The sequence below is a fragment of the Rattus norvegicus genome, chromosome 10 (assembly GCF_036323735.1).
Source record: "Rattus norvegicus strain BN/NHsdMcwi chromosome 10, GRCr8, whole genome shotgun sequence".
Classification (NCBI taxonomy): domain Eukaryota; kingdom Metazoa; phylum Chordata; class Mammalia; order Rodentia; family Muridae; genus Rattus; species Rattus norvegicus.
The window spans coordinates 69,243,326-69,267,122 of NC_086028.1; the positions used below are offsets into that span (position 1 = coordinate 69,243,326).

At 47.4% G+C, this 23,797-nt stretch overlaps 1 protein-coding gene and 1 long non-coding RNA gene across 4 annotated transcripts in view; one reads left to right on the forward strand and one right to left on the reverse strand.

The window, feature by feature from the left end:
* Hnf1b (HNF1 homeobox B) overlaps nt 1-23,797 on the forward strand; it is a 53,984-nt gene that overhangs the window by 9,949 nt on the left and 20,238 nt on the right. For 2 of the 3 annotated variants that reach the window (NM_001308148.1, NM_013103.2), the window contains exons 3-5: nt 670-934; nt 2,866-3,101; nt 21,735-21,895. In NM_001308148.1, the coding sequence (NP_001295077.1) occupies nt 670-934; nt 2,866-3,101; nt 21,735-21,895 (662 nt within the window). The remainder of the gene's footprint in view (nt 1-669; nt 935-2,865; nt 3,102-21,734; nt 21,896-23,797) is intronic. The other variant, NM_001308149.1, reaches the window with a different exon arrangement.
* On the reverse strand, nt 17,939-21,848 carry LOC134480708 (uncharacterized). The gene is made up of 2 exons (XR_010055432.1): nt 21,656-21,848; nt 17,939-18,409 (listed from the first exon to the last, which is right to left on the reverse strand). It is a non-coding gene; the product is annotated as an uncharacterized LOC134480708 (long non-coding RNA).

Below are 23,797 nucleotides of genomic sequence, written 5' to 3' on the forward strand. Positions count from 1 at the left end.
AAGGCCCACACGTGCCTCTGAATATGGTAGATAAGTCTGAGTTGTACCTTTGAACAATTTTCCCCTGGCCTGAGACTTGACTGCACTCATCCCCCTGTCATCAAAATACAAGCATTCAGATCCAGGGGATGGTGGCTCATGACTTTAATCCCAATACTCAGGAGGCAGAGACAGGTGGAACTTTGAGTTCTAGGCCAACCAGGTCTACAGAGCAAGTTCCTGGACAGCCAGGGACACACAGGAAACCCCGTCTCTAAATAGATAGATAGATAGATAGATAGATAGATAGATAGATAGATAGCAACAAGCATTTTGGATTCAGAGTGTTACTTCAATGTCAGAAGGTCGCCAAAACAAAGGAAAATAATTAATTTTCTCAAAACATTGACATGGTGACATTTGTCCAAGAAAGGAGAGGGTGGCTTTGCTGAGGGACACAAGATGAGCAGGGAGGGGCCTGTTGTAAGGTGTCCCCCTCTGTATCCCCACATAAAACTGGGGTGAACTGTAAAACTTAAGGGAGAAGAATTAAGGCGTCTTTGTCCATTGGTCCACCTGTCTGTCTGTCTAGTGGCTGTCTGTCTCTGTCTAGTGTGTCTGTCTGTCTGCCTGTCTGTCTATAGAGTGAAGGCTACAGGCTCTACCAAGTCTACTCCTTTCTCTTTTCAGAGTTCAACCAGACAGTCCAGAGCTCTGGAAACATGACAGACAAAAGCAGTCAGGATCAGCTGCTATTTCTCTTTCCAGAGTTCAGTCAACAGAACCAGGGCCCTGGGCAGTCGGAGGACGCCTGCTCTGAGCCCACCAACAAGAAGATGCGCCGCAACCGGTTCAAATGGGGGCCCGCATCCCAGCAAATTTTGTACCAGGCCTACGACCGGCAAAAGAATCCCAGCAAGGAAGAGAGGGAGGCCTTAGTGGAGGAGTGTAACAGGTAATGCCAGGAGCCCCCTGGAGCAGGAGGGCAAAGGTTCAGCCCCTTGGTCCTGAGATGTTGAAATATTCATTACCCAGCTAAGTGCGACTAAATCAGGGCCTCCCAAAGTGTATTCTACAGAACCCCAATTTAATTTACTAATAAATAGGTTTGAGACACGTCATGAGAGTGCTTCAGGAGTCAGAGCATATTTTAGTATTGTAAAACCTCTGAGGAAAATGGGCAAGGTGATTTAGAGGGCTAAGGCACTTGCTGCCAAGCCTGACTGCCTGGGTTTGATCCCTAGAATCTACATGATAGAGAGAGAGAACCAAGTCTCGAGAGTTGTCCTCAAAACTCAGTATATTTGCTACAACACACACACACACACACACACACACACACACACACACACACACACACACAAATAAAATAATGTTCAAAAGAAGAAAAAGACCGAAAAAACCTGCATTTAAGAAGCCTGCTTAGCACTGACTTTTTCAATCATGGAATCTCCCCTTTGTGAAATGCTAAATTATTATTCCTGTGAGTGCTTATTTTAAGCAAGACACTCTAGAACTTCTGACATAAAACATGATGCTGGAGAGATGTTTCCACTCCACAGAGGCAACACTAAACTGTTCCTTAACTCTGGCCTCCACTAATTGTAACCCCATGAGACCAGAAAGAATCTGGGACCTGGCACAGGTTTTATAAGAAAGCTTGGCACACCGGAACATACCTGTGATCCCAGCACTCAGGAGGCAGAGGGAGGGGGAGGATCAAGGATTTGAGGCCATCTGGGCTACAGCAGCATGAGACTCTGTCTCAAGCAAGCAATCAAGGAAATTTGGCAGGCGAGTAAGACTTGGTTGGATCTGTTTGGTCCGCTCTGTGCACACTGACTCAACAGACTCCTTTTTGTATCATATATATATATATATATATATATATATATATATATATATATATATATATATATATATATGCAAACACTGGAAGTCCTTGGAGAATCCTTTGGCTGTATTCTTTTTCCATATTTTTTTTTCATTCTTATATGGATTCTCCAAAAAACATTTACTCCTTGCTATAGGGGAAGCCTGTGGAGTCCTTGCTAAGTCTCCAAGTCCAGCAGCTTTGGCAGTGAAAATATAAAGTCAGGAAGGCCAGGTGGGGAAACAGGCCAGGTTTGGCACCAGGTCTTCAGGCTGCAAGCCTTCACCAGCAAGTGGTGTGTCCAAGAACAGGGGTCCTGGTGGTCTGGGGATTTCACTGGTGCTTAGAACCAGAGACACCCCTACCCTTCTTTTTTTTTTTTTTTTTTTCCTTCGGAGCTGGGGACCGAACCCAGGGCCTTGCGCTTGCTAGGCAAGCGCTCTACCACTGAGCCAAATCCCCAACCCCACCCCTCCCCTTCTTAACACCCGGTTCCTCTTTGCTAGTTCTTGGCCTCAGAGCAAGAATATGGGATCTGGATTCCCTGCACCCTTTTAGGGTGCAACCCCCCAAAGTCCAGATGTCTCTCTTATATTTTTGGTTGTGAGCCATCTCAATGGCTGAGCCATCTCTCCAGCCCCAGATGTCTCTCACAGTGCCTGGAAGAGACTCAGACAGAGCCAGCAAAGGACTCTGCCTTTCATGAAGCAGCAAAGGAGGCGCCAAGAGGCCAATCACGGGACTGTCTTGAAATTGCCCATCCTTGGTTTGCCCTCCTTTAATAGGCGCCACATAGGGGCCTGTGCTCTGCCTTTGAGGCAACACGGCTTGCTCAGGGCCTGCACTATAGCTTCTGCTGAGCCTTCTCAAATACTGTGAGGATGATCCTTTATCTGGACAGGCTTTTCCCCCACCCCAACTGACCTTCAGCCCCTTAGATTTTTCGTTTGGGGCCTAACACACACAATCCCCAGCCACCCTCATTCACCGTCTCTCCTCTCCGTCCTTTGTAGGGCAGAATGTTTGCAACGAGGGGTCTCCCCCTCCAAAGCCCATGGCCTAGGCTCCAACTTGGTCACGGAGGTCCGTGTCTACAACTGGTTTGCAAACCGCCGGAAGGAAGAGGCATTCAGACAGAAGCTGGCCATGGATGCCTATAGCTCCAACCAGACGCACAACTTGAACCCCCTGCTCACCCATGGCTCCCCTCACCACCAGCCAAGCTCCTCTCCACCCAACAAGTTGTCAGGTAAGTAGAGGTCAGGCTCTCACTGCCTCAGAACTGGCTGCCGCTGTCCTCACCAGTCTCACTGTTTACCATGGTGCTTCACGCCAGTCTCCAGTCTGGCTGGCTGTTCATGGTGCTTCAGAGGAGTGAACGCCTTGGGATGGTGACAGACATGGTTTCTTCCCGTTGCCAGAATGAGCTCATGAAAGAGTGTGTGCCTCTGGTCAGGTTTCTTCCCATCCCTTGCTCAGCTGCTTGGACCTCAAAGGAGCCCTTTGCCCTTTTCTTCTCTCTCTTCCTTCTCTCTGTGTGGCTGCTGATTCAGCCACACTGATTATCTCCTCAGAAGGCTGCCTTTTGGGGGATGCCAGGTCTAAGCTGCAGGCAGGGAGATCACAGTGATGTATCACCGGTCACTATGACCCCTCGGTGTGTCGGACCATATCCTACCCGCCACTCTCCAGTTTCAGCAGGAGTCAAATGGTTGTTAGGGAAAGGCCACTTGGGTGGTAACCTCGGCTGTGCTAAGCCAGGGTTAAGATGGGGTCCATCATCTGAGATTGTCTGTGATGAGTTGGCTAAAGAGTTTGTAGCATGTTGGCCTGGATCAGAATGTCTCTGTGATGGGGTTTGAATATGTCAAGATGGATGCCTATATCCTCACATGAAAAAGGACCCCTATGTGCTAAGCACTGTGCCAGTCATGTCTTCTCCTAGGTCTTAATTCTCCTTAGAAAACTGGCTCACCAGAAATGAGATTTTTGGTACCCATGCTTGTTTGAAACCTCTGTATACCAAACCCAACCCAGCTTTCTGGAGGAAAGCTTGAGAAAAGAAAGCCAGCCATTCATTGCTGTCATCTACAGTCCTCCGAGGTCCCTTCCTCCCCTCCCCTGAGAGTTACCTTTTTGGTGAGAAAGGCCCAAGAGCTGCAAGATGACCCACATGTTGGGTTATCCAAGACATCAGGACAGGGTCCGAGCCAGCAGTTGGGCAATATGCAGGCATTTGTTCCAGGCCTGCGACTCATAGCAGGTATGGTTTTTGAGACCTGAAATTGATCAGCATGAAGCATGACACCAGGCTAGGGTTTCTCTGAGACGTGCTCTGAGAGTAAGGGAGGGCTCAGACACTCCAGAAGAAAATTGGCTTATTCATAAAAAAGGCAAAGAAGCTGAGGGTAGTGAGGAGAGAAAGTGTTGGCCTGACTGAAGAGTCACTTAACCCCCTTACAGTGATACAAAGGAAGGTTCAGCAGATAGGTGGTGGATGGCCTATGGCTGGTACTGAGCAGGGCTGGAGAATTTGCCCACTATGGTGATCCATGGAGCTGAATCTGGAAGCTGTGGGGGCGTGGTTAGGGCAAGGAGCATTGTTGAGAAGACAATGGTCATTGTGCTGGGACCTGTGATCTCCACACCAAAGTCAGGGAGCCCGCAAGCCAAACAAAGGGCCAGCGGATTTCTGACAAGCTGGGGTTGTGCTGAGGTCACTGCAGGGTCGCTAGTTTAGGTTCTCCATGCCCTGGCTGGGGAGCCAAAGAACTAAGGTGGCAGGGCCAGGTGTTAGAAACAGAGCAGAGGCAGGGACAGGGCCAGAGACAGTCTGAGAAGAGTATGGTCCACTGAAAATCGGATCTCTGTGCTGCTCTGAAACTCTGGATCTTTATAAAATTAAAATAAAAAAGGATAGACCCCAGAAGGCCTTCAAAGAAAGAAGCTGAAACCCAGGTAGAGATAATTTGCTGACACTCACATGATGGTGATTAGACATCCGGTCTGCTGATTCTTGCAAAACAAACACACGTTAAATGCAAAACCAAGTCCTGGCGACATGAATTGCGATGTAGCTCAGTGGTGGAGCGTGTGCCTAGCCAGAATGTGAAGAAGGAAAAGGAAAATGCTGGGACACATAGCCCCTGCATCCCCAGGATTTGTATTCTGTAGGGAGCCTCCAGAACCAGCAGGCATCAAGGTCATCTCTGGGAGCACCATGGGCTTTTCTAGGGAGAGAAAGCTCCTACAGCTGTCTCGGGAGGATCCTTGAGGTACGCTGGATGTTTTTAGTAGCTTTTTAGACCTTCCTTTCTACTCAAAGTCTATCAGGGGACTCATACCCAGAGACTGGATTCTCTGGACATACTTTTGAACCTCAGTTCTAAGTAGATATGTGATGAGTGTGACTAATTCACATAAATTCTGAGTTTCTTATCTATCAAATGGATGTTGAGTGCATGCAATGATTAAAGGGGTGGACCTTATAAATGCCACCTTTCCCAACAAACCCCAGTGAAATCCACCCCATTCCCCTCAGTAACTGAAAAGGATAACTGGAGCCAATGGGACCAAGGACAGCCACAAAAACAAAACAAAACAAAAACTGTTTTCTTTTTAATTCCACACGCTTCAACATTAATCCTAACAGCAGTGAGATGAGATGCGTTCTCATCCTGGGACCGACAAAGAAGTGACCACTGTGCTGGAATTAGAACCCTGCCCTTCTCAGGCTGCCAAGATGGCTCTTAGGACTGTGCCCAGGTCTAGGCAGACAGGCATGCTCAAGAAAGGCTTTGGGCGGGGTTGGGGATTTAGCTCAGTGGTAGAGCGCTTGCCTAGCAAGCGCAAGGCCCTGGGTTCGAGCCCCAGCTCTGAAAAAAAAAAAGAACTAAAAAAAAAAAAAAAAAAGGCTTTGGTCTACAGAGCCTCCCCTACCTACTCTGTAGTGGGGCCTCCTCAGTCCCATGCCAAAAACATAGATAACTTGGAACCAACACCAGCATCAGCACTGGTTGTCTGTCTGTCTGTTTATCTGTCTGACTATGTCTTGCTAATTCTCTCTTGCTCTCCATGTACATGTATGTGTACCTGTGTGTGTGTGTGTGTGTGTGTGTGTGTGTGTGTGTGTGTGGTGTCTAAGCCACAGGGTTAGACATTGCTGCAAGCCAATAAGGATGCAATACAAAGGAAGCTAGGAGAGAAGTAGCAGTTTGATGCCCAGTGTCTTTCTTGATGGTTCCCTACCTTACTTATCGGCCAGAGTCTCTTACTTGAACCCATAACTCACTGATTTGATTACTCTGGGTAGCTCTCTTAACTCTGAGGATCCCCGTATCCATCCATCTCCCGCTGTGCCATAATCACAGACAAACCCTTTCCCCGATCAGCATTTACATAGGTGTGGAGCTCTGAACGCCGGTCCTCACGCTTGTACAGGACACTTTTACCCCTAACACTGGCAATCTCTAAGGTTGAGCTGGGTAGGGACACAACCCCAAGATCTAAGGCCCCTGCTCTACACGGTGCCGTCTCCAAGCCCCAGCACCTAAGCCGGGAGCTCTGGCAGCATCAAAGAGAAGAGTCTTCCCCAGAGCCCTCTTCCTGCAGAGTTGTACCTCCTTTTCCTACGCAAGCCCTCTCCTTCCCAGCCATGCTTCCTTGTGCCCCACTTGCCCACGATGACCACAATGTGACCCTGGTCCTGGAATGTCCTACACAATAGAGATGGCAGGAGAAGCACTTTGCCCCTGTCAGCGGCTAGTCGGTTACAAGGTATCCTACAAACACACTCAGCAGAATCAGCTGTTTTCAGCCTTACCCCTCTTTGCCCTTACAATCACACACCAGCATGCAGCCAAGGGTTGTCATGGCTTTGTCTCCCCTTATGCATGCTTAATTGACAATTAAGCCGGGGCTTTGAACCAGCCTGGCTGCTGCTGACGGGCCTTCATCTTTCCAGTGTGTGTCACAGGGGCACCCTTTGTCTCTTCTTCTTGGGGGCCTAAAGTTACTGTAGCAAGGCTGCAGGCGGCCATTTATCTTCAGACTGGAAGGCCTTTATCTGTTGCCCTCCCTGCTCCAGCTCTGGCCAGCAGGAGCTGTCCCTGGTTATAGGGCCCCATGACAACCCATTCTGGGGCCATTGAGCAGGCCCGGAGTGATGGCCTTTACCTCCATTCTGGAGCTGAATCAAGGAAAAGGCCCCCAAAAGGTCAGAGGGCAGGGCTGTGGCAAGAAAAAGGAGCAGGTTGGAGACTGGTGCTTGTATTGATTGCCTCAGAGGAGGAGGAAGCTGGGGATGGGAGCTGGGCTAGCCTTGGCCCAAGGCTGGTATCTGCAGCCCGATCTGGGTGGCCTTGCTCTTTGTACACCTTGATCCAGTCTAAGTCACCTGGCTGCCTCCCCAAGGAGGCAGGGAGGGACACGAGGTTCCCAGCAGCCTTTGCTCTCCCACACATGTCCTTACTCTTAAATGATCTTTTCATAAGGAAATGGGGACTCGTTCTTCAGCAAAGTCAGTGAGTCACAGAAGGGAGAAGACACCTCCCCAGGATAAGTTTTAGACCTCTGGGCCACAGCCTAAAAGGACATGTTGTTTCTGTGGCTGCTGCTTCCCCTGCCTTTGAACTCATCCCTCCCTTTCCCAGCCCGGCAGACTTGGCTTCCGTGACATGTGTCAGAACTTGAAAACAGAGCCCTGCCTCCTACCTCTTCCTCAGCATCTCGATGGCTGCAGGAATCCAATCCCACGGCTTAGACAAAGCAGATTCACTCCTGGCCCGGGTACAAATGGCCTGTATAGGTGTACTTCTCCATGGCACAAAATGCATATTGTACCCGAGGAGACCTCAAACAGAGCCAGAAGCAGGTCACAGACCGGAGAGGAGAAATTAGGATGTTCACTTTCCTGGTGCCAGGCCCTGCACTGGTCACCTCTGTGCTTCATCTCACTTAACCTTTCCCAAGACCTAGGATGGGTGCTGTCACCTCCCCCTATCTGTCAACTAAGGAAAGTAAAGATGGTCAGAATGTGGAGTGATTTACCCAAGTTCGCAGTTAGTCAGCAGTGGGACAGGTTTTGACCTCCAATACACTGTCCATCTGTCCTTATTTATTCTATACAGACACAACTTTTAAACTTGAGAACTAATACTAATACACACACACACACACACACACACACACACAGAGAGAGAGAGAGAGAGAGAGAGAGAGAGAGGCAGAGACAGAGAGACAGAGAGACAGAGAGACAGAGAGACAGAGACAGAGACAGACAGCTCTCCCCTTCTATACTGCTGTTCTCATCTGAATGACAGAGCTGAGGCAGGGAGAAGACTCAGAACCTAGCTAGTTCACTGTTTCTCTCCCAGCTGCTGCCCCTGAGCAAGGTGAATTCTGTGGAAAGAAACCGAGGCTTCTCTTTCCCAAGCCCATTCCTATCTGTGTGGGGATTTGAACTGCCCTTGCATTGGGCCCTGTCTGGGGCACTTAAAAGCTTTAACAACTTAATGGGGCCTGTGAGACAGGGTAGGCACCTCAGCTCACCTCTGGGAGCTCCACCCCCTCCCTGGGCAGCAGACAAGAGGAGGGGTTTATGAGGGCAGCTGTAAAAAATATTCATCTCAGCAGCAAGGGTTCCCAGAGTAAATGAGCCAGTCCTATTGTCCTTTAGGAGGAGAAACAAAATTGCCCGGGATCCTGGCTTGCTCTAGTGGTTCAGAGGTGGACTCGGCTCCAACGTTCTGCTTCTCAGGGGACTTAATCTGACTGTCATTTTATCTCCTGAATTTGGAGGTCATTTTATCTTGTGAGTACCACCCCATCAACTCCCACTAGATTGGGGAAGACAATCAGGATATTAATGAGATTAAGAGGTCCAGTCTTCAAGGTATTCTGCTGCCCAGCCCCCTAAGGGGCCAACCCTGGTCTGAATACAAAGACACGGGGGTGGGGGGGGCAGGTCTGGTGGGCTCTGGCCTCAGCACAACAGGGCCCCCAGCTGATAACAAACTCCTATCACCTGAGGCAGCCTGCTGGCTATGCCTAATCCCTCTGAAGGATCCTTAGAGGATCTGAGGACTTCTTGCTACCACAGTAACTTTTGGAGAGGAAGGAGGCTGCCAGGAAGCATAGAGTCCAGCCTGCAGCTTACAGGAGAAGTGCTCTTGGAATCTGTTTGTAGAATGTTTGATAGGAAGTAACAGGAACTTGGAGAGAATGAAGCATTGGGAGGCAGAGAGAAGCAGAGGTCTGGGCAAAGGGCCTTTGAAGCCACCTGCTTAATAGATGCACAAGAGCTCACCCTATCCACCTACCCACTTCTCAACAGGAAGTAAAAACACAAATGTGGAAGCAAGGAGGGAAACCTGTGTGTGTGTGTGTGTGTGTGTGTATACACGTGCTCGCATGCACCTGCCTGTGTATGTGCATGTATGTATGTGTATGGAAGTGTGTATCTTATATGTGCCTGTGTGTCTGTGAATGTGTGTGTGCATGCTCAAATGTGTTTGTGTGTGTGTGCACCCACATATGTGTATATATGTATGTGTATGCAAGTGTATCTGTGGTTATGCCTGTGTGTGTATGTGCACATATGTGTATGCATGTATGTGTGTATATCTACACATATAATGTGCATACACATGAACATATATGTGTACATTTTATATAATATTTATAATGTATATTAATATAATATAACATATCTTTACAATAAAGCATTTACTCCTAATTATCATCCTGGGCTATTCACAGGTACTAAAGAACAGAGTCAGGTAAAATTTTCACTAAAGAGCCAAAAAGGGAATAGTTCGAGCTTTTCAACCAATACAGTTTCAGCCACAGCCTTTCAAGCCTGCCTCTATAACACAAATGCTGCCATCAACTATGCATGCATGAGTGTGTGGCTATCTCCCAACACAGCTTTATTTATGGCCTCTGAAATTTGAGTTCATGGCATTTTCATGTATCATGACATATCTTCCTTTGGATTTTTTCCAAACTATATAAAATTAAAAATAGAAAAACCAGGGCTAAAGAGATGGCTCGGTGATTAGGAGTGAGACTTGAATTCAATTCCCATCACTCATGTCAAGCAGCTCATGACCGCTGTGTAACCCCAGCTCCAGGGGCATCAACACTTCTGATTTACACATGTAATTAACATGTGTATATATACATGTATATAATGTCCATACACACATACACACATATAATTCTTGATTCACACATTATATGAAAATAGGCTGCTTAGGTCAGCAAATACAGCCCAGCCTGATTACGTTAGACTCTCTAGAGAGTTAAGCCAGGCATCAGTAGTGACTAAAACTTTCCAGGTGAGCCCAGTGTGACCACCATGAGTTGAAAATTAACTCTAAAGCTTCTCCATGTTAAAGTGCATGTCTGTTACTGGGTATGTGTCAAAATGACCCCTGGTTAGGGGTCAAGGGGCAGGAGGGGTAGCCTGAGTTTCTGTATTTCGGTGTTGGCAAAGGAGATGGATGGCTCAGGGGCCTCACTACCAGTAGTGAGCATCTGGGCAACTCCATTAGTAACTAATCTCCCCCTGTCTCCCACCCTCCCCTTGGCTGACAATCCTGCTTAATATGTCTTTATAAAGTTCTCTACAACAGAACCACGGGTCACGGAGGAGACCTCAATTCCAGCCTCACCGTAGTCACTTATTTCTGTGTGACCCTAGGCAAGCTTCTGGAATCTGAGCCTCAGTTTCTCAGTGTACAATGGACACACCCACTTGCACAAAAGCTCAAGGAGGAAATGGTGTGATGCCTATGTATACAGGGAAAACACCCAGACATGGTCGGCTCTCATAAATGATAGCTATCGTTATTTGGTATTGTGTGTTATTTGGAAGAGGGTTTGTTTGTTGATGTTGTTTGTTATATGGCAAGGGGTCCCCTTCGGTGCCTGTCTCTGTTGGAGTCTTGTTCAATCTTGATTTTCAGAGAACTTGGGTATTTCCAACTAGATATTCATCTTGGTGTCTGCCGTAGACTCAGGCTGGTTTCTGGTCACACGGTGGATGCGAAGCAGTTTCTCATCTTCCCTAGGACTGCTCAGTGACACCTATAAGGTGTATCCAGCGTCACGGGCATTCAGTACAGTGAGAAGCTGCTATTGGGATGCATGGACTGAGGTTGGGATTAAAGCTCAGGACTATACATCAGGAGGTCAGGGGCAGCAGATGATTAACGTTTCCTGTGCCTGGCAGCATATTTTTCTCCTTTAATGAAAGTAGGTGTGAGTTCCTCACTAATATGTACTGCTTGTCTATAACTGGGCCACGGACGCTGCCCAATTAGAGGGAGGTTGGATGCTTTCCCGATGGAAGGCGCACCTGAGAGGCTTCCTGCCCTTTGTTCTGAGAAAGGGAGCTGACTCCAACTTCAGGCAGAGTGTGCACAAAAGAGGGAGGGTGGACTCTAGCCTGCGGGTGAGCACAGGAAGCCTCAAAATTCCTGAGAAGCCACTGCACTCCCCTTTAGTACCTCCGTACTCTTACCCTGTGCTCTGACTCAGCAGCCTCAACATAGCACAGTGGGTAGCTCTGGTCACCTCAGACTAGCTTCAGCCTCATCAGGGAAAACTTAATCCTTCGAGAACTCTGGGGACATCAAGAGCTAAGTTTCTAGAGCAGCATACTCCGGATGTTGGAGACACATCTTGGAGGTGGGCTTGGGAACTTAATTGCTTTTCCAAGAGGAATCTATGTAATGTGGGGTGCTGTGAGATTTGCTGCTTACAGATAGCCCTTCCCCTCACTTAAGACCACACTGAGCTAGACGTGCCTAGAAGCAAGGTGTAATACTCGAAACATAGTTCATCGAAACGGAGGTTCTGTCACCACCTGGCATCCTGTCCTCAAATAAGTTCCTTTACTTCATCAGCTCTGTAGGGGGTCCTACTGCATACATAGGGTTGTCACAAGGCTTTGAGGTGATAACATAGACTCCAGGTCGTCTTATGACTGAGCAGGGAAAATTCACTGCCCTTGCAGAGCTCCTGAGCTCCCCAAGGAAGGGCTGCAGGTCTCATTGGGTTCTTGTTAAGGGCGTGGCTTTGACGTTTCTATGAACTTTGGTCATCATTTGAGACAACCAGAACCATGCAACTGAAGCACTGGCGAAAGCTGGGGTTCTCCTATCTCCTTCCTAGAGCACATCAGAGTCATCTGGGGAGCTCATTAAAAACGGGCATGGTAGGCTCCACACACATCTATAGGATCGAGATTGTTGTTATGTGGATGTAGAGCATTGCAACACCTGTCCCAAGACACTGGATGCACAACCGGGAGTTGCCTGTCACTCAGCCAGACAGAACAGGAGAGTATTCTGAAGGACTGACAATGCTCTAGTGGTTCTCTACTCAGCTAGAAAATGAGAGGCAGCTAAAGTTGGGGAGCCCTGAACCCCAGAGGTAACATTTGGACAAAGCATTAAGCTAATTGAGGGTTCTGACCTTTCATTACTTGGAGACTGTGTGTTGCTTCCAGTCTTGAGGCCCCAAACTCTGCCGCTCGTGTACAGAGAGAGGTTTGTCATTGTGCTACTTTATTGTTAAGCTCATCATCTATCTCCCTCCCTCTCTCTTTTTCTCTCCCTCACTCCATCCCTGTTTCAGGAACTCTGTGCTGTTAGAAGCCTTCCACCTTTATTAGGGACCATTAGGGCTTTACAACATTGGCAGATTGGGTGGGGCCCGTCACAATAAACAGATTTATACTGGGTATAAACAAGACACCTATAACTGCCAGAGGTTAACACTTCCGGGGCTTTTGAGTGGCAATCTGTATGCCCTTGCGTTGGAACCTTGTCTGTGGCAGAATGCCTCTTCTTGCTCAGCACCTGTTGGACTATGGTGGCCATGAAGCCTGATTGAGTACTTGAGCAGCAAGGACAGAAACTCTCCAAACAACGCCTGCAGTTTGCAGAGTGCGTGAGAAGCAAGTGCTTCGTTGATCTCTAGGTATTTTAAGGTGGGAGCAGAGATGTGCGGTCTATCTTCTTTGTTATCTAGAATTCTACTTCACAGCTTGCATCCCTTCCGGTCAAAGAAAAACAAAACAAGAATGGTCTGCCTTGTTTCCATAGTGAAGCAGGGCCTTTGGACGCCTGGCTCACTGCGCATGTATTCAGAATGATAGAACCCTGAATTGAGCTATATCCAAGTCTCTGCTGGATTCTTCACTGTCTCTCCTGCTAGGCCTGGCATGGCGGTAGCCACTCTCCTTCATTATGAAATGATGTGTCTGGTTATGACAAAAAAGCTAAAGGCCTAAATGCTCTGAGGCATTGTAGATTTGTTATTCCATTTTAGAGCTGAGCTTAACATTAATTTTTCTATGGCATCTATAAATAGTATTTGAAGCCTAGCTTCTCTCATCTGGAAACAGTGTCCCATCTCTTATCTCAAGTTTACAGTTTATAAACTAGTGGCAACATTAAATGCTCCCAGAAACTTCTCCAAGAGCACCACTTGGCTTTCTCCCTAATGTCCTCCTAGCTCTGTTTCTACTGATTTAGCCCATTCACCTAGTTTAGTTGTATTAGTTAGTACCATGGTCTACCATTTTAGAGCCTTTTATGATCTCTTACTAATCAATACTCCTTGGACAAGAAAAGTGTTAGACTGAGTCATTCCGAGTTTCCACTGAGTGACTGAGGTCTAGACTCTCCGTGTGTCTGAGCTGCCAAGAGACAGAAGAGAATCCGCCAGACTCTGAGCATCTCTGATGGTGTTCCCCAAACGCTCACCCGGTGTTCGGTGTTCCTCCTGCCAACGGCTCAGTGTCTGGTACCCAGGGCTCCCTGGAGTGAGCATCTACTCATAAGCTCGCTGGGTGATCAGCGGTGATTTGTCATGATGATGCTGATGATGATAGTGATGATGATGGTGATGATGCTGATGGAACTGTCCCAGTGGCAATGATAAAGAGGCTGGGGTTTGACCAGGCCCCATAGAGAGGCAGCTCTAATACTTGTCAGGCCTCAAAAGATCTTGTCCCTGGGCATCCCCTCCCAGTGGGCGTATGGCTTATGAATAGGTCACAGTGGAAGACCCTCTCTTTTCTAAGGCAACTTTATTAGCCCTTCAGTCACAATACAGATGTCTGTTTATAGATCCTTACTTTGTGTGGACACCCAGCGGCTCAGTCCTCTGATGGCTTTACAGCCTCCTCACATCGCCCAGCCCACTAGGAGTATCACCATTCTCCTTGTCAGCAAAGCGCCAGAGCCTTTGTTGCAGCCATATTACCCCTGCCTGCAAAGGCAGCCTCTTAGAAAAGACAAGACCCCAGAAGCCAGACTGTATCAGGACACCGTCTGCCCCCACAGGCATTAGACTGACATACCCAGCATTAACCCTTCTTAGGTCCTTACCTTGGTTTCTTTTTCTTAAAAAGCATGGCATGTTGCCACAGTGAATGCCCACAAACAGATCCTTTTCCTTATCTCAAAAGTCAACCCGGTGGACTACAAACTGGCTTCTAGCTTGCTAAGTATGAACTTAGACATCTACAGGAGCAGTGAGGCTTCCTTGCCGAGCAATAAGATGATATGGGGCATGTGCCATCACTCTCAAGCCTCAGTTTATAAACAGTCAGCTTATACTAATAAAAGCATTTGTCCTAAAGAGCCCTGGATCAGATGTTAAGCTTGGGTAGCAAGACTAGAGAATGAAACACACACACACACACACACACACACACCACACAGCACACACACATACCACACACACCACACACCACACACCACACACCACACACACACACACACACACCATACACACAGCACACACACATATCACACACCCCACACCACACACCATATACCATACACAGCACATACACATACCACACACCACACAAATACACACACACATATACACCATACACACACATACACATATACACACCACACACACCATACACAGCACACATACATACCACACACATATATACACACACATTCATACCATACACACACATACACACACACATACACACACATACCATACACATACATACACACACATACAAACACACACCACACACCATACACAGCACATACACATACCATACACACCACATACACCACATACCACACACACACATACACATATACACATCACACACACCATACACAGCACACACACATACCGTACACAGCACATACACACACACCACACACACCACACATACCACACATACACACACATTGCACACACTATACATACCACACACACACTTTGTACACCACACACAAACACACCACATACACATACACACCACACACACACACACACACACACACACACACACACACACACATACATACTATTCTGCACAGGATGAGATCTCAGGTGCAGAAGAAAGTAGCCTGCTGCATCCCCCATACCCATCCATGCCCTTGTCTGATGCCTCCCAACATGAAATTGCTCAGACCTGTCAATAATCTCTCTCTCTTTCTCCTCACCTCTCTATATATATCCCACAGTTGCTTCTCATGGAGCCCTCAGTCTAACCATTCTTTCTTATTGATTCCTTCTGCAAATCCTTGGGTCCCTGACGTAGTTCCTGTTCCATGTAAAAGTTGCTGAGGAGGAAGTGGAAAGATGGTTCTGTAGTTAAGCGCACGGACTGCTCTTCCAGAGGTCCTGACTGCCTCCTTTGGTGTGCATGGAAACAGAGCCCTTATATGCATAAAATAAATAAATCTGTAAAAGGAAGTTGCTGAGGGGACTATAGCCTGCCTCAGGATGTGTATATCCTCAGATACATATATTCTCATGATAAATGCAGCCAAGAAACACGGGTGAAAACCTATAAAATTATTTGAGACTATCTGTGGGTCATGATAAAGTGGCTTACCATATCAGGAGTCCACTTGGGGATTGTAGGGGAGAGAAAAGGGAGTCAACTGCAGAATGTCAGACTTGCTAGGTGGCCCTCAGCAAGAGGCATTTTAAATCACCTCAGAACTTCTGCTGTCCAGTGTGTCACATGGGCCTGTGGCCACTGGGAAACCAGTATAGACACTCATCTGGGTGAGGCCTGCCAGGGTTCTTCAATGCCAGGCTCTTTTGGCTATGGCCTTGGGCTCCAGGCTGAAGTGATCTTACAAACCACCTGATGTTTGCTTGCAGAAACCAGCTCTCTGGCAAGGACACGAGGACAGAGTACTAAGACCAACACTCTGAAAGGAAGGCTGTGGGTGTCTGTCCCGCCCTCCTCCTTGCCTAAAAGTTATGTCTGAAGGCACCATGCATGCTAGCACCTCTTTGCAACTGCTTGCTCTCTCTCTCTCTCTCTCTCTCTCTCTCTCTCTCTCTCTCTCTCTCTCTCTCTTCTTTTCCCTGCTGCTCCTGTTTACTTTGATTTCTATAAGAAATCAGTGTGTGGGCCTCCCTGAAGTGTCATTCAGTGCTTTATACCCCTTGAATCAAGAATGTTTGCAGTCCTCCCAGGCCTGTCTGTGTCTCTCCTGCCATGAATGTGGCTTCCACCTGAGGTCTTTAGGATCTAGAACTGAGACCCACCTAGTGTTTAAATTGCTTTCATTTTACATCAATTTTTTTTCTTCTTAGGCTTTCAGACTTTCAATCTCCTAAACCCCATGCAAACATGGGTCTTTATCCTTAGGGCGAAACGGTATGCAGAATGGCAAAAGTCCCCTGCTTCCCATGGAGAAACTGAGGCAGCTGTGCCAATTCATTTGGAAGCTTTGATTTCTCGAGTCCTCGGTTTGAAGCTAGGGAAGGAAATTGTTCACATTCTTTCAATGATAAATGAGTATCTGAGGAATTCACCAGACTGTAGTCTCTCTTGCCTCTGTCCTCAATAAAAGTGGCTGGTGTTTAGGTGAGGGAGATGAGGGGTTATGAGGACACATGGCTAGGCCACCAAGACTAGTTTAATGCCCCCACCCTCCACTTCGGGCACAGTACAAGGTTGGGACTTCTTCGGAAACAGTTCTGTCTGCCCATGGTTAATGGGCACAATGGCTTCAGTTTGGAAGAACTTTCTCCTTTCATGCTCCCTTCTACCCCAGTTCAGATATCTAGTTTTCAGACCCAGTGGGTTTGGGCTGCGCTCTGCATGAGGTTAGGAACACAGAGGAAGAATGTGTGTGACAGAGCCCTAGCCAGCTGAGTAATGTTTACTCTGCCAGTGGCTGGGGCGCTCACTCGAGCTGGCATAGGTCCACTAACTGGAGGAACATTCCTCCATTATCACGAATAGGAGCTGGCTTCAAAATGAAGTGCCAGGGGTGAAGGCATCCCACCAGGTTTGGGGTTCAGCTTACAGATCCCAGTCAAGAGAGCCCCCAGGCTTCAGTACCAAAGGCCATGTGAAGGACAAGCAGAACCCATATTACCCAAGAGTGCCCACTCTCACCTCTCTCCTTATACGAGAGGAATTCCAGACACAATTTCCTGGTTGGCATGGCTCTTCTCCTCACCTAGCATTTTGTCTCCCAGGAAAGCCACTGCCTCTTTTAACATTATTATATTAATCCAGCTTCTATCACCAGAGGTAGGAAAGCTCAGAAAGTCTCTAAAGTTCTTTAGAAAAAAAAAAAAAAGACCAAAGTCTAAAGAGTTGACTGATCCAGAATCATAATGGACTTAAAGGGAAGATGGGAAGAGAGAGAGAGAGAGAGAGAGAGAGAGAGAGAGAGAGAGAGAGAGAGAGAGAGTGTGTTAAATGTCTAGGGACTTATGCTTTTTCTGGTTTCCAGAATTGAAGTCTTTGCTGTTTTTTGAGTATCTTAGAGAGGTGGGCTACGGTTAGCTCTATGAGCTACAGGTAGAAACCCCTGAAACAGACTTGTAAGATACTGGACCTTCTCTGGAGTCCTCCTGTAAGGTAATCAGGGTTGGCTTTGAACACAGGAGGCACTGCTGGTCTCATATAAACCAGCACATGCATCTACACACACACACACACACACACACACACACACACACGTCACCTACGTTGCATAAGAATAGACACAGGGCTGGTGGGGGAATCGCACCATCGGTGATGCGTTATGAAAGAGCAAGCTTTCCATCAAAACATGAGCAGAGTCTGCAGTTGTTGGGTGGCTCAAAGCATAAATGCTGTCCAATAACAATCATGGCAGTTGGGCCTGAAAGGGTCCTGAAGTTTGCCTAAGGATGTAGGTGTCAGGAGGTCACAGGTCACTATTGAGACATGCAGGACAAAGGATTGTCTGCAGCCAGAAGGAATTATGATTCCTGATGAGCACAGATGTGGCTTATAGCCCTTGAGGGATCGAGGCGGCTGGCTGATATTCAGGCGGCGTGCGTGCATGCACAGGGCCGTTTATTATATTCTGTGTGGTCCTATTCGGCTTTGTGCAAATTTCTGAATTCATCCAGTGCTTCTCAACTGTGAAATCTGTGTGACTTCCCAGCGATCCCCTGGTAACAGGCCCGGAGCAATTCACACCTTCAATACAGAACTGACCATACTTTCTCTTTCTGCTTGTTCCTTGATCAAAGCGGCTGTGGTCTTCCTCCTTCAACCTGTAAATACGCAAAATGCTCTTTTAGCAACAATAACTAAGGCATCTCTTCCTTTGAGAGGAAAAGTAAACGCATCGGAGCTCAGGGAGGCTCCTGATGTAAATCTCTAGAGCCGCAGTTCTCAACCTGTGGGTCATGACCCCTTTGGGGGTCCAATGACTTTTTCACAGGGGTCAAATATCAGATGTCCTTCATATTAGATATTTATATTCTGATTCATAACAATAGCAAAGTTACTGTTATGAAGTAGCAACAAAAATAATTTTATGGTTGTGGGATCGCCACAATGTGAAGAACGGTATTAAAGGGTTGCAGCTTTAGGAAGGGTCAGAACCACTGCTCTAGAGCCTTCAAAGCCTTGAGGACAGGACCATTAAGTAACAGAGTAAATGAAGAACTTGTTCCCAGAGGTACTGTAGAGAAAAGAACTGTAGAGGGGACAGGGAACCACATAGGCAAGGCACAGAGTCGATGGCAGAGCCATCAGATCTGAGGTGACCCCATGAACTGTGGTGAGAGGTGGTTCATTTTAAATACGGCAGGATGCAGATAGATGTAAGGACCCCATTCTGTCACAGGTATTTGGGATCCCTCAGAAAGCAGCAAGGGGTCATCAGAAGCTTCTGAGCAGAAGATAGAAAGGCCTTGCAAGACGGAGGACCTGAGTTTGATCCCCAATTACCTCCCCTGACCCCGTGCAAAATCTGGGTATGTTGACCAAGTTTTATAAGCCCAGTTGGAGGGAAGCAGAGGCAGGCAGATTCCTGGGGCTTGCTGCCTAGCTACCTTAGCATATTTGATGTGTTCCAGGCTGGTGAGAGACCTTCTCAGAAAAAGAAAAGTTAATTATGGGATGGCACACATACACACAGAAATCCCAGGGTACAGGTTGGTGAAGAGTACCCTAGAGATGGATACTGGCCTAGGAAGTCAAGGCCAGGGTTGCTGTCTCTTGGAACTGTACATTTCTTATGTTCTTTTGATACTTCTAGTTAGTCTTGTTGGGTGGAAACCACTCTGTCTGTTTCATAGGTTGCTGGAAATTCAGTAATCACCCTAGGTCCATGATGCCCAGAGAACAACAGCATCCAGCACCTTGGGGAGGTCTCTAGATTGCACTTGGGTTCTTTCTGTGACCCACAGGGTCCATGATAGAAACATGACCAAATAGTGACTTAAGCCAAGTAGCGAGTGGAAGGCTTCTGGTCATGGTCTGCCACAGCCATTTCTCCCAAATGTCTTTGTGACAGTTAATCTGGTATCTTTGGTAAATCAAGGTTAACCCAGAGGCCTTGTCACCTATCTCCATGGCCAGAGCTAGGACAGCAATTGAAGAAATAAAGAACAGTCACTTAATGAAGTTTCCAATGTTTGGATGAATACAGTCTGAGAGCAGGGGAGTGGGTGGGATACTTGGAGCAACTGCTATGTGTCCATTGTACAGTATATGCCCTGAGTACTTGCACATTCGCTAATTCATTGTGACCTAAGGGGTGGACCTTGTTAACAATGAGGAAATCGAAGCCCAAGGGAGGCTAATAATGTCCCTGAGCATACATGGCTATGGCCTGATGGAGCCAGGATTTAAGCCCAGGTCACCCAGCTCCAGAGCCTACACATTCTGCTTTCCTCGTTCATTACCATTTCTCTCTTCTGAAGCACTTCTGCCAGTGCTCTTCTGAATTCATGGAATATATGAAGACCTGGGCTCTATTTTCTCTAATAAGAGCATCTCTTCCTGGTGTGTGGCCTGTGCACAATCTCATCATATCTGTCCATTCCCACTCCTAGAAGATCACTCCAGTGCCTGTAACATCTGAGAGGAGTACCCGTGAGGAAGGATGTAAATGGACCTAGAGCTGGCAGGCCTTCTGCCTGGTTCCCTTCACACTGCACTGATGACAGTCCCCTTGCCACCATCCTCCAGCTTCTAGATAAGGGACATGGGACTCACCCAGTAGATAGATGGCAAAGCTGTGATCAAAACAGGGATCCTCCAGCTCTCAGCCAGACATCATAAAGGGGGAATTTAGAGACCCATCTGTGCTTAATACAAATGCTAGAACACGACAAATGTGTTCTGCCAACTAGTCTCTAACAAGAGGTTCTGAACTCTTACCATACCAACCTTGTGAAGGCTTTTGTTTCCCATGGGTATCCTTAGTTAATTATTTTAAAATAAATAATCGTGTAGCCTGTGGTAGGGGAGAAGCCTCTGTGTGGCCCATATTTGATCATCAGAGGACTGACTCTTTTCCTTCAGCCAAATTAAATAGGCTAAGTCCAGAGACTGTTTGACTTGAGACCAAATCGATGGTGGGGACAGGCTGGGAGGTGAGCACATACCTGACTCCCAGTGTTATCACCGCTCTCTTGGGAGCAGGGTATCTTGGGAAGGTAAATAGCTGGTCAGGGAGTCAAAATATGCAGGTGAAATCAGAGTGAAGTCCAGATGCTTCCAAAGGAAAGAGCAGCAGGACAGCAGCCAGGTCTGCCAAGTAGCTTCCTGGGTAATGCAGCAAGCAGTCTTGCCAGAGCAGGAGCCTCAAAAAATTGCTCTCTACCAGAACATTCCATCTGTGCTAAGGATGACCTTAGGAGTCCTAGAATTTGAGAATCTTCATATCCATGTCTTGAGGTCTATCCTACTACCAGCTCATCCTGCCATGTATCTTTGCTTGCAGTTCAGGGGCATTTAGCATAATGCTAGGAGCTGGAAAGAGGTTGCCTCCAATCCTTAAATAGCCCCAGAGTGGAAATATTCCCATGGGAGGAGGCAGAGGTGCAGAGCGAAGGCAGGATTTGAACCTGTTTGTTCATAAATCCTAAAGTCTGTCCCCTTCTTGCTAGAAAATTCTTCCTAGTTGGAAATGTGCCTCACCCTTGTGGGTTGGTCTGCCTCTGCCTTCAGAGAGATCCATGCTTTCAGAAGGTTCAACTCTTTCTCCTGCTTTCCATCTGCCCATCCCACCCCTTCGTCCTTCAATAGAAGTTGACTAGATGGCTATCAAATGCCACAACCCTGGCAATACAATAAAGAACAAGCCAAAATGGACCCAAGTGTCTTACACTGTGCTGGCTCCCAACCAAAAAGGCAAAACATTATATTTGTATATGATATTCATATATAATCTTATATTCTGCAATTAAAGTAGAGATCATGCCACCCTCATTCCAGAGAAGATTGCTGATCATTCTTATGAGTGAACATGGAGGAAAAAACAATGTTGTTTTCTTGTCACCCACCACTGAAAACAGGAGACACTGAGTCATTGTCCAGGGGCCCTGGTGACACTAATTTCCATATTGGGTTCATGTTTTGCAGGAGTACGCTACAGCCAACCGGGAAACAATGAGGTCACTTCCTCTTCGACAATCAGTCACCATGGTAACAGTGCCATGGTGACCAGCCAGTCAGTTTTACAACAAGTCTCCCCGGCCAGCCTGGACCCAGGCCACAGTCTCCTCTCACCTGACAGTAAAATGGTGAGTACTCCTAGGCCACTGGAGCTGATAAGATAAGAGGCAAGACAAACAGAACTTCTCACAAGGCCTGCCTCAAACAATGAACCATTGTAGCCCCACCAGGGAAAATGGGGGCTGTACAGAGCAGGAACCAAAAGGTAGGCTGGTGACCCAGCCTTTGGCGGGTAGAAGAGGTGTTCAGTTTGAACCCAGCCAATAAATCTGACAGAGCCCTGCTCTTGTTTTATTGATTGAATGCCTCATAAAGGAGCAAGCCGGGTGGGACGCTATTTGTTTTGGGGCTGCCAATGACATTTGTGTTGATAAAATGTTCATTCATCCTTCCCGTCCAAGGCCTCAAAAACCAGATTTTTTTTTAACCCAGAAAGCACCTCACTGTGAAACAAGCCCCCAACTCCTTTCCTGACTCCTTTGGTCCTGATGAGGACAGTGTCAGGATGTAGAGGACAGCAGGAAATGGGACTCCTAAGCTGGGAGGGAGGACATTATGGCAGGTGTGGTGGCTGGAGTAAGAAACAGTGACTTCAAAGGTTCAGTTACCAACTCTCAGATCTCAGCTCTGGCACCTCAGAGTGGTACAGTCTTGGGCAAATTATGACTTTGGTTCTCCCTCCTCATCTATAAAATAGGGGTAGCCGCCATCAGGTTGTTGGGGAAGTGTGATAGCATATATGAGAACGCTCAGCACAGTGACTGTTTCATGAATGGTTGTGCTGTCCCTTCAGGTTTGATGGCATTTTTACTGAAGTTTTATGTGGCTCTAACCAGAGCCCCACAACCAGATGAACCCTTATCCTGATCAGTAAGGCTCATCTGAGTGTTCTGAGTTCTGAGTCATACACACACACCTAACTTTTATTGAAATTGTCCTTTGACAGTTTCATACATGTATTATAGGACATTCTGATTCCTGTTACCCCCAGTCTCTGTGAACCCCTCCTTATGCCCTCCCACCCCCACCTTAGACCTACTCTCCAATTCATGGCTTTGCGCACACAAGGGCACGGGAGAGGGCTTTTGAGACAACAGGTGTATTACAACACTAACCGTGAGGGCAGGAAATGGAAAACTTCATTCTCTGGGTCATGCTCTGTTTCATGGGAGGGAGGAGCTGAGGGTTCCTGACTTCCACGCCGAAGGCGGAGTTGCACACATTCCCGCAAGGTGCCCGATCCCCACCTGTGACCATGGCTGGTGGGGGCTGGAAGGTGGCAGGGAGCATTTGCCATTTTAGACCTTGACGTGTGTGGTGTGTAGGCAACACAGGAGAAGTGAGTCACAGGTGACCAAGTCTCCAGTTCCTTAGAAGAAAAACAACATGTAGGTCTTGAGGGGAGCCCTGGTCTGGACAACTCCAGTTTCAGGAGACCTGAGCTGGCCTCCCTCATGGGAGTCTTTGTAAACAAACCAGATGGGGCAAGCAAGTAGGAAGCATTTCTCTGTGCTCTCCCCAATCCCTAAGAGACCATGACAGCAATGTGTGCACACTGCCTTTGTGGTTTCTTTTGTATGTGAATGAATATTCTGCTTACATGTGTGTGTTTTATACACTGTGTGTGTTGGACCCCCTGGGCCTGGAATTACAGAGAGTTGTGAACTGCCAGGCAGGTGTTGGGAATTTAACCCAGGTCCTCTAGAAAAGTAACCAATGCTCCTTGACCCCTGAGCCATCTCTCCAGCTCCCCAGTTTTTATGATTTCTTGATAGTCGAAACACAAGTTAGGGTTGAAGCATTGTTCAGGATACCTTGGAAAAGAGGCCTTTACTTCTCAATGAATTAAAATCTCCTAAATGTGACCAGGGAGGTAGTTCAGTGTTTAGGACAACTTGGTTATTCTTTCAGAGGACCGTAGTTTAATCCTCAGTACCTACATAGTGGCTCACAACTGTTTGGAACCCCAG